The 10,496-nt window shown below is 56.6% G+C and overlaps 1 protein-coding gene across 2 annotated transcripts; it reads left to right on the top strand.

The window, feature by feature from the left end:
* The first annotated feature begins 867 nt into the window (after positions 1–867).
* On the top strand, positions 868–5,118 carry NPM3 (nucleophosmin/nucleoplasmin 3). Of its 2 annotated transcripts, none has more exons than XM_053983426.1 (6): positions 868–1,023; positions 2,651–2,736; positions 3,436–3,555; positions 3,781–3,874; positions 4,284–4,407; positions 4,523–5,118. In XM_053983426.1, exons 1-5 carry the CDS (start codon positions 981–983, stop codon positions 4,373–4,375), a joined length of 435 nt encoding a protein of 144 aa, XP_053839401.1. In that variant the 5' UTR covers positions 868–980; the 3' UTR covers positions 4,376–4,407; positions 4,523–5,118. The 2 variants fall into 2 exon arrangements, with proteins under 2 accessions (XP_053839401.1, XP_053839400.1); XM_053983425.1 differs by lacking the exon at positions 868–1,023 and adding an exon at positions 1,652–1,847.
* Positions 5,119–10,496: the final 5,378 nt, after the last annotated feature.

Below are 10,496 nucleotides of genomic sequence, written 5' to 3'. Positions count from 1 at the left end.
TGTACAACACATCTTGGCCTGGGAAAAGGGATTGGGCTCTGATGTTGCACCAGACTTTTCCTTTAAGGGAGCGTAATGCAGCAATGGATGCTCCTGGCTCCATCGCTCCAGGGTGGTGGCTGCAGACAGGTCAGGTAGGGTCAGGTGGCTGCGCAGAGCAGCTGCTGAGAAGCACATGGGTGTGCTTGTGTAACCATTGCTGCATGAGCAGTTGCTTCTTTCTGGGACCTGGTTCAGCTTTTCAAACCTCTTCAGTCAGGTTTTCCCTGAACCTACTCCAGCTCAAGCAAAGCAAATGGCTGGCTAGCAGAGGTCTCTGTGGTAACAGCAGAGCCAGGTTTGTCCCCAGAAGGCAGTGTGAGCTCGTTGTTAGTGGGGTTTGTTTTAATTTGGCTGCTCCTCTGCAACACAAACAGACTGCTTCCCCTTCTGCTTTGAAAGGCCGGTCCAGCCCTCTCCTCCTTACCGTAGATTTTGAAGTAGGATGTTGCCTTCTGTGCTCAAACACTCCTATGCTGCAGTCCCCCATGTCAGGTCACGCTGCTCTTGACCATGCTTAAAGGGATAGAGATGAACGGGTCCTGCTGATGTGGTCCGCCCTCGAGCCTTGTCATTCTCCTGTCCCCCCGGTAGCCCTCTTTATGCCCTCAGCCTCCTGGCTCTGTACGTGCCCTGTGTCTCCTCCCCAGTGCTGGAGCGGCTGCTGCCGTGGGCCGGGATGGTGCCCAGGGAGAAGGGCGATAGGTGAGCAGCCGGTAGTAAGGGCCGTTTTTCCGATGTGGCGTTTCCACAGCTGGCAGTGGGGTCAGTAAATGATGAAGGCCCAGGATGGCCAGGAAATATCCGAATTAAGGCATCCGGCGGGGCGCTGCCGCAGGACCCTTTGGTTCGGTCCCCGGGGGCGGGCGCGGGGCGGGGCGCCCGGCACGGCACTGCACGGCCCGCCCCGCTGCCAGACCCGTTCCCAGCGCCGCCGCCTCATGGAGCCGCACGGGCCCGCCTGTCCCGGCAGCGTCCTCTTCGGTGAGCGGCCCCGGGCCGGGGGAGCGGGGAGACGGGCCAGGGGGAGGGAGAGACACGTGGGGGGTCATAGATGAGTTAGGGAGGTGACACATGAGGTGGGGGTGTGGGGACGAGAGAGACGTAGGAAGGTAAGAGAGAACTGGGGGCAGGGGAGCCACGTTGGGGCAATTAACAGGGGACAGGAGAGAGACGGGCAGAAAGAGACTTTGGTGGGTAATGGGGACGGCGTGGAGGCTGGAAAGACACGGGGGAGGCAGGGACACACTTGTGGGGGCAATAACACTGGGGGGGGGGGGGTGTGAAAGAGAGACCTGGGGGCAGCAGAGACATTATAGGGGGAAGGAGGCAAGAGAGACACGTGGGTATGGAGAGACACGTGGAGGGCATTAACGTGCCGTGGGGGAAGGAGAGTGTGGAGAGACACGCGTATGACCGGGCTTGGGAGGCAACAGGCACATGCTGGGGGTCCCGGGGCAGTTTTGGGAGGAGCCGCGTGGGGTCTTGGTGTTCTGGCGGCTTTAGAGGACTGGGGTTAATGGGGCGGTGGGTTGGAGCGGCCTCTCCCGCTCCTCCGGTTAATCCCCCGCGCTCCCACGTCAGCGTTTCGTGGGCGCCTGTCGCAGGGCGCTGGGGCCGTGTCCCTCCTCTCTGGGAGGGGTTTCGGCCGGGCCACACGGGGCCTGCGCTGCTCTCAAACGCGTGTGCGGGCGGCGCCCAGCCCTGCCCAGCCCGGGCAGCGCGGCTCCGCGCTCGCTGCGCTGGGGGAGGAGCAGCGTTACAGCTCCCCCGGCCTTTTATGCGCCTGGGGTTTGGTCCTCCCCGCGGTAAGTTCAATATATAAGCGTAGGAAGAAAGCGGTCCTGCCCCGGCATGCGCTCGTGGAGGCTGATTCCTCTCCCTTGGAAATGCCGGCACTGGTATGCAGCGCTCAGCTCTGTGTTTTTCCGATCAGCCTCACATTGGTGAATCATCCTGCAATAAGTAAACGTACCCAGGGCAGTTTAGTCCCTCCCTTTGGTCGGCTGAATCCTCATCTTAAGAGCTAAGCACGTGGTCATGTATCTCCCTTGTTTTTGTAACTGTCTGAAGAAGTATGTAATAAAATATGTCTCAAAACTTCTCTTGAGGGACTCCAGCTCCCTGCAGCTTGGCCTGGCATCCTCCCCTTGGGTTGTGCCTCATCATTCAGGTCTGGCGCTCTGTGTCTGTCTCTGCTTCCAGACTCCCATGCAAGAAAAAGTTGTACTGGCGATGGCAGGAGCAGAATCACTGTTTTGTCTGTGTCCTCCTGTTTCCTACAGTGGTGTGCCCTGACTGTTCTGCTCTCTGGAGGGGAAGAACCTTGCCCTGCCAGTGCTTGGGAACCTTGGGTGCCCATGGGCATTGCTTCATGGCAGCCTGCTTTGGGGACACCAGGTTTTGTCCCTGCATGAGGGACAGAGTACAGAGGCAGATGTGTACTTTTCTGGGACCCTGGAGCCCAGGGTGCCCTGGTCTGATGCTGCTCCTCACGTGAGAAAATAGAGAGTTTTAGGGATTCTATGTGCATGCCTGTCAGGGCTCCCCCTCAGGACCCTTTGCCTGTTGCGTAATACTTGCTACTGCTTTTTTAATCTCCTCCTTCTAGGCTGTGAGCTGACTGCCAGTACCAAATCCTACACATTTGAGGTGGATGAAGAAGACGACTCTGACCACATTTTAGCACTGTCTGTGGTAAGAGAAATGTGAATTAACTGTTCTTGTTCTCTCCTGTAGTTGCCCATATCCGTATGCCCCTTTTCCAGGCTCATCCTCCTTTCTTGGCTGGGCTGAATCAGGGGACTCCCTTGGCTGAGGTCCCAGGACTGGCTACTCTCAGGGCACGACACAGTGGTCACATTTATCCATCATATGGAGGTGCTTGTGCAAAGCCAGTGGTGGCAGGAGACTGCTGAGTAGGGGAATGCTCCAGGCAGGTGGTGAAGAAAAGAATTTTCCCTTGTATTTGACCTTGCTGGAGCTTCACACCAGATCCACACCAGCTGGGTGTCTGGCTTGCTGCTCCCAAAGCTCAGATAGGTACAGGGCTTCATTCCTGGCTCTTCCTGGGGATGTTTTCTATCCTGGGAGCACAGAACCTGTCAGCATGGATCAGATCAGCAAAAAATGCAGCCCAGGTGCCATCCCTTTAGGTGACTGCAGTAACAGCTGTTTCAGCTGGGAAAGGCACAGAGCCCTCTCTGGGGCAGTCAGGGGACAATTGCTATGGGGTTTTTCAGTGCTCTCCCTGTTTTGTGGAGCAGTATCCCCACACCTTGCATGACATCCTGGGCTGGTAGTATTGCTGTGGGTTACTTGTCCTGTGGAGAGCTCCAGCTGTCCCAGATATGTCCCTTGGGAGAGCATTTGTTCACAATCTCCACTCACACCCAGGTCTGCCTCACTGATGGTGCCAAGGACGAGTGCAACGTGGTGGAAGTCGTTGGGCGAAACCATGAGAACCAAGAGATTGCTGTGCCTGTGGCAAATCTGAAGTTGTCGTGCCAGCCCTTGGTAAGAGGCTGATTTGAAGACTTGGAGGTGGATGGCTGCAGGGAACAGGACAGCTCTGGATATTTGTGGATCCCAGTCTAGGATCTGCAGCTCACAGGCAAATGCCCTGGGTACCTTTGGTGTAGCTGCAGGTGCCCTCAGATCGACATGTGCTGTACTGGGAACTACAGGATATTCTACTTTTTGCCTCTGCCCCTAACTCAGCTCCATCTCTGTTCTTTGCAGCTGAGTCTGGACAACTTCAAGCTGCAGCCTCCAGTGACCTTTCGCCTGGCAGCAGGCTCTGGCCCAGTGCACCTCGCCGGCTGGCACAGGATCAGTAAGCACTGACGGGTGGGGAAAAGCTTGGGAGGAGCGAGGGGTATGAAGAGGCTCCAATGGCCAGGGAACTGCTGGGAGATGCACTGGGTGCTACCTGGCAGGCATGCTGTCCCTCCTTTGTGCTGGTTCCCAGGTGCCATCTCAGTGCAGGGATTCCTTCCCTACCATAAGGCCTTGCATGGGAAAAGGGATCTGGATGTCTCACACTGTCCCCTTTTCTCATGTCTGGCTGTCACCATTCTCCTCTGAGACCTCCCTCCAGCTGGGACACTGCTTATTTCCCACTGTTAGCTGCTGTGAAAGCTGCTTTAGATCTCCTTGGGCTGCTCTACTCTTGGGGTGTCTCATGGGCCAGTTGTATTTGCACAGACATACATTGGTGAGTAACAGTTACTTGTGTGTCCCAGTGCACAGGGAAGATGCTTCCTTTGAGGAGGACGATGACTTGTCTGAGGAGGATGAGGAGGAGCTTCCTCCTATTATGCCAGCCAAGAAGTAGGAGGAGGAAAGAGTAACTTGTCTCCAGGCAAGGTGAGGGGCCAGGCTGCCTTGGAGGAAGGATCTGGGTGGCTGTGGTACTGCTGTGGCAAGTGTGGGTGGAATGTGCTGCTGAAGTCTGCTGATCTCAACCTGGTTCTTCCCCTAGGTACTCACTGGGACTTCTCTCCCTGGATGGTTTTTATCGTTGGACACCTGTTGCCATGGCCTCAACATTTGCTGCTTTTTTTTTTTTTTTTTAAATGCTGTTTTAACTCTTTGGGGAGCAGGGGCTGCTCCCAGCACTGAGGTGTCTCCTTTCACACAGCCTGGGAGGGTGATCCCAAAACTGGATGGATGCTGCTGGTATATCCCCTCTCTCTGATCCCTGTTCTGGGAGTTGGGGATGGAGGGGGTGATCCTTACCCTGTGCCTTTTTGCTGTCCTGGACCTCTGCTCTGTGTACCCCCTTTCCCTGGCTATGAAACACTCAGTCCTGGCCCCTTCTCCAGCAGGTAAAGCCAGTGTGGGACAGGCACTTTCACTGATTCTAATGTGTTTGCTTTTGCTTACTCACAGTTTGGTGGTTTTTATATACTTGGAAGTGTGAAAGTGGAGCCATGCTCTGTTCTCAACTGCAGTTATGGTGGGGTGGGAGCTCACAGCATCTCTGATTTGGGGGAGGTTCTGGGTCAATCTGCATTGTAAAAAACTGTTCTTACACTCAATAAAGATCTTTCAGGCATCAGGTCTGAAGAAAGGTCAGCTCCCTGCTGGCTGGCAGGTTCTTCCCATACATGCTTCAGTGGGGCAAGTTTGAGCTGTGACCTGTGCTGAGGAGTGTTCCCCCATGCCTGGGTACCTGGAGAGGGCTTGATCCTTTCTGCACTTCAGCCAGGTGGCATTTCTCACCCATGGTGACTGGTTCTGCCCTTAAATATTTCTCTGGCAGTTTCTCTGCAATCAGTCTTGCATTCTTGGCCTATGTGTCAATGCCTGTCCCAGTCCTCCTGTCTGAGACACTGGATGTCGTCCCTGAGAAGCGCCATGGACTGTTTTGTCGTGCTGGCTCTGTTGATGCCCTGGGACAGTGAGTTTCTCAGTAGCCTGGACTCATGTAGGAAATCCAGGGTGGATCCTCAGCTCAGGCTATTTTCTAGATTATGTTTCTCTCCTCTGGAACCTGTGCAGCTCCTTTGCACCTACCCACTGTTTCCTTCTGGCCCCAAACAGACTTTGCTTAGCTCTCAGAATGAAGCTTCAAAGCCCCTAGCAGCAAAGGGAAAAGGACTGAAGAAGAGTTGGCTCTGGGGAGATCTTTCTGTGGTGTTTTGGTGCTTAAAGGGGGCTTGTAAGAAATATGGGAACAGATATTTTAGCAGGGCCTGTTGAGGTGGGACAAGGGGTAATAATTTTAAACTAAAAGGGTTTATTTAAATCAAATATAAGGAAGAAGGGTTTTTTTACCACCCTTGAGGGTGGTAAAACAATGGCACAGATTGCCCAGAGAAGCAGTAGATGCCCCATCCCCAAAAACATCCAAGGTCAGGTTGAACAGGGCTCTGAGCAACCTGATCTAGTTAAAGATGTCCCTGTCCATGGCAGAAGGGTTACACTAGATGGCCTTTAAAAGTCCCTTTCAACCCAAAAATGCCATGACTCCAAGACCGCTGGCATTCCAACTCCGGGGAAACGCGACCTGGGCTGCCTGGGGGGCACCAGCGGAGAAAGCCGGCTCGGGGGAGCTGAAGCCCCTGCTTCGTGCATGGCCCCGCAGCAGCGCGGGGGGAGGCTGCCGGGGGCTGGAGAGGCGGCGGGGGCCGGTGCGGCACCGCCAGGGGGCAGGCGGGCACCGCGGCCCGGCCCGGGGCACCGCGGCCCGGCCCGGGGCACCGCGGCCCGCCGCTCCCGGCCGCTCCCGCTCCGACTGCCCGGCCCGCGCAGGCCCTCCCGGCGCATGGCCGCCCTCCCCCGGCAGGGGCAAAGGGCATCCCGCCCTGCTGCTGCTCCTTTCCTGTGAGAGGGCGGGTGCGGCTGGCAGGGGTCCTGTCCCCCGGGGGGGTGCGGTGTCCCCCCCAGCCCCGCCATCCCGTGTGCCCGGGGCTGGCGCTCGGTGCCCGTGCCCACAGGCGCGGTCGGATCTCTCGGCAAATCCCGTTACCCCGGAAAGTTCCTAAGTAGCGGGGCATTCCAGCAGCTGAGCTGGGTGAAGGGAGGCAGTAGCATCCTCCCTGTGGGGCAGTGGATATTGGAGAGGTGTCGGTGGGCACAGTGCACCAGTGCCCTGTGCTGATGTTATGGGAAAGGAGTCCTGGGCTTCGGATGGAGCCGTGGCTGGGCCAGCACTAGGACAGTGCCCAGCCCCAGCCAGGGCTGGCACCCCATCACCTTGCAGATTTCCCTGGCTATGTGCACCTGGAAGGGGTCAGGGATAATCTGTCTGCCAGACCTTGACTGTGCTTGTGCTCCGTGGAAATGCAGGGGAACGGGAGCCAGGAGATCATTTTTAACAAGGCACTCTTGGAAGGAAGGGTTGGGAGAGGCAGCTGCTTCCAAGCCTGATGGGGAGTGATGAGTGGAGGGAATGGGCACTGCTCAGTCCTGGGAGGGTGATACTGTTGCTTCACACAGAGTGGAAGAGGCTATGTTGGCTAATGAGAAGGAGCATTTGGCCTCTTCAACAGTAAAAGGAGATTATTTCAGGCTGCTGGTGTGTGTACTTCAGGGTGTCTAGGTAGCTGGAACAGAGGCAGGCAGGACTGTCCTGGCTGGGGGCAAAGGTGGTTCCATGGGGGACATGAGGGTGGTGGCAGGAGGCTTGAGAAAACAAAGCTTGTGCACCCCAATGTAGGACCAGCTCAGCTCAAGGTCTTGCCACGAGTGCTGGCTGTCCCCATTGCTGCGGTAGGGCAATGCCATGGGAAGTGGATGCCCCCAAAACAGAGGGAGCAATAAGAGGGGCTGGGGTGTGTTGGCACTGCCAAGCCCCTTTCTAAGTGACTTTGGGAGGTTTGCTTCCTGCTCCCCAGCAATGTCACAGCCTTGATGTGCTCAGCCTGGGGAGAGGGAGATAAATGCTGAAATGTCAGGAGGCTGGGAGGGGGGATGCGCTCACACAGCACTTAATGGGGAAGGATGGGATTACAGGGGTCACGCTAGGTGAGCAGCTTCCTTCGTGGAGCTGATGGTATCAAAGCAGGTGCCCCCGGCTGCAAATACCTTGGGCAAACAAACAGGGCTGTCTAAGAGCAGGTGGGCTCGGGCATGGGCGGCTGGGGGATACTCAGTGCTGGTGGGGGGCAGGAGGCTTTCTGTGCACAGGGAGTGAAGCATGGGGCTCCTGGTGTGAGGGCTGCATTGTCTTCCATAGGGTGAGGGGGTAATCGAGTTGTTGTGTTTCTATGAACATACGTGAGCTCCCCATGCTGGAGACACACCCAAGGGTGTGGAGCCCATCACTCTCCCAACAGGGGGTGGAAGTGCCAGTACCTGGGGACCCAAATGATGCCTCAGTCCAGGTGGCTCTAGAATTGCTCTGGGAGTTGATTTTATCTGAGCACCCCCTTAATCTGCTGCTTCAGGGCTCTGCATGCTGATACAGCTCATGATGAATCCCTCCCTTCTCTGGCAGCAGTAGGTAACTCTGCCCATGCAGCAGAGAAACGGAGCTTAATATGGATGGAACTCATCATGCATGAGGGTGGCTGTGCACCCATGGTGCCACACACTCCACAGCCCTCCTAAACCATCCTGCTGCTCCCGGTGAGAGGCTCAGGCTGCTTGTTGAAGGGCCTGGCTCAGGTGCAGCTTTGCTAGGCTGGGGCTTGGCTGCCTCCTCCCGCTGGGTGGCTGGGCCAGGCCAGCAGCTCCCAGAGGATGCTCTGATTTCAGAGGTCAGGTTTGAGTTGCTATTTCAGGGATGGAGGAGCAGGATGGGGAGCTGCTCTGCTGAGCGTGACCAGGAAGTGGTTTTCCTTTTGATGCCCCAGCGGGTCCTGCCCCATCACAGTTCTGGCTGGGTTTCAACTCTTTGTGGCTTAGACCACGGCCCCAGGACGGCTGAGAAGCACAGCTGTGACTGTGCTGTAGGTGGGGCTGGTCCCCTGCTCCATGAGCTCCCTGTTGCTGGTTCCCACGCTGATCCAGGGTAAAGCTCTTTTTCTCTGAATCTTGGCTGCCTGGGCTTTGAAGGAAGCGAGGGGGACACCCCAGGAGATGCAGCATCCCGTTATCCTAGGGTGCAGCAGCTCTGCAAATTGGGCAGACAGGTGGCACCCTGGTGGCAGCAGGAGCCAGAAAAAGGGCCAGCAGAACTACCTTTAGCTTGGCCATTGGGAAGTAGGATTTTGTCTCCTGGGGAAAAAAATGGAAGTAGAATGTTTGGAGAGCTCTCAAACTCTATCTGAACTCCCTGGGCATTTGCACCTGTGCCTAGGCTGACTCCCTGCAACCTGACCCACCGCTGCACATCCTAGAGTTGGTGTCTGCACCATGATGGCAGCTTGGATTGTGCATGCCAGGGCCACACTCCAGGGTGGCATGAAGTCCCCTACCACAGCTGGTACTGGGGAGAAACCAGTTACAGGCTGTCTCCAGGCTCTGGCTGTTGTTTTGCCTGTGACCATATGTTCCCTACTTCATAGACACAGAGGTCTGCAGGGCAGCATAGAGATCAGGCATGGCCTGGGCATGGAAGCTGGCAAGAGGCACAGTTCTTGTGCCAGTCCCCATCCCAGCATGGGGTGGGGGCTGTAGGGTTGACAGAAGATGAAGGGCTGGGCATGGATAAGGACTAGCAGGGGATTTGGGGCGGGTCCATGGCGTGGTGGTCCATAGGGCACTGCCTCCTCCAAAGGTGGGGGCCTGCAGCCAAGCCTGGACAGCAGCAAGTATCATGTGTGTCCACCTCAACACTCCTCTGGGGTTCACTCCCACTGGCCCCACTGTCTCCCCAGGTCTTGTAGGGCCATGTGGGGTGTCCTGGGGCCTGACTCCTCGGGGCCAGGGTCAGGATGAGCTGTGGCTCTGCTGGGCTGGGATGTCAAAGGGGCCATAACCCTGGTGTTTTGCAAACTCCTGGGGTCAGCAGTTCAGCTGCCACTGACACAGAGGCCCAGAGACACACACGGGCATTTTGGGTGGATGCTGTAAGCAAACAAACGAAGGTAGAGTTACAGCCACGTACAGCCCCCCCTGGGCCATGCTGTTGGTTTTAGGCTTAACCCCACTGCGGGCTGGGTGCAGAAGTCCTCTTCCTAAGAGGACCCAAACCAAGCCAAATTGCCTGATGGGGCTGGCTGGGAAATGAGGCAAGAAAAGAACAGCATTTTGCATCTCTGTCTCAGCTACTCGTGATGCTGAAGGAGACACAGACCCCATCCCACCGACAGGACAGTGACACCTGGCATTGAGTGATGGCTCCCACCTTCCTGGGTGGCCAGTGGAGCCCCTGTGTGGCAAGCACATTTCTCTCTCTGTGCACCTCAATAAAAAATCCTGAGAGAGAGAGAAATGTGCTTGCCACACCCCTGCCTACCCAGACTGGCTTTGACCCCCCCCCCCCCCCCCTTTCCCAGCCCTGCCTGATGATGTGTGGCTGGAGACCCCAGTTTGGGCTGGGGCTGTGATGCTGGGGAAGTTGTGCCAGCCAGAAATGTCTTGGGACCAGGTTCTGGAGGTGCTGTTTGGTCTGTACAGGGAGGTCAGGAATGGAGTGGAGCTGCCCAAGTGCCATGAGTACACAGGTCCTCACCCACATGTCCCGGGGTGTGACCCCTTCCCTGTGCACGTGTCATGGCCATTCCTGGGCAGGCTGCTTGTTTGCTGACCCCTGTTCGATGCAGAGCAGAATTGCACAAAATTACTCAGCCTCATGTTCAAATCGTGCAGGATTGGAGATGTCACCTTCTCCCTGAGCTCATGCCATGCCAACTGCCCTCACTGGGACCCTTTGGTCTTTGTTTCTGGCTTGCCTAGCTCAAGGTCTCTGTATGGACCCCTTCCTGAGCTGGGTGGCCACAGAATCATCCCAGTTCTCTCTCCTTGCAGATGGATGGGACCTGAGCATGTGCCTCCCCTTCAGTGCCCTCCACAAGGCTCTTGGTCTTGCTCAACTCTGCCAGATCATTACCCATGTGCCTGGC

This window comes from Vidua macroura, chromosome 8, assembly GCF_024509145.1.
Source record: "Vidua macroura isolate BioBank_ID:100142 chromosome 8, ASM2450914v1, whole genome shotgun sequence".
NCBI classification, from domain to species: Eukaryota; Metazoa; Chordata; class Aves; order Passeriformes; family Viduidae; genus Vidua; species Vidua macroura.
Note: the sequence above shows the minus strand (reverse complement) of the source record. Positions and strands in the feature narration are given on the sequence as shown.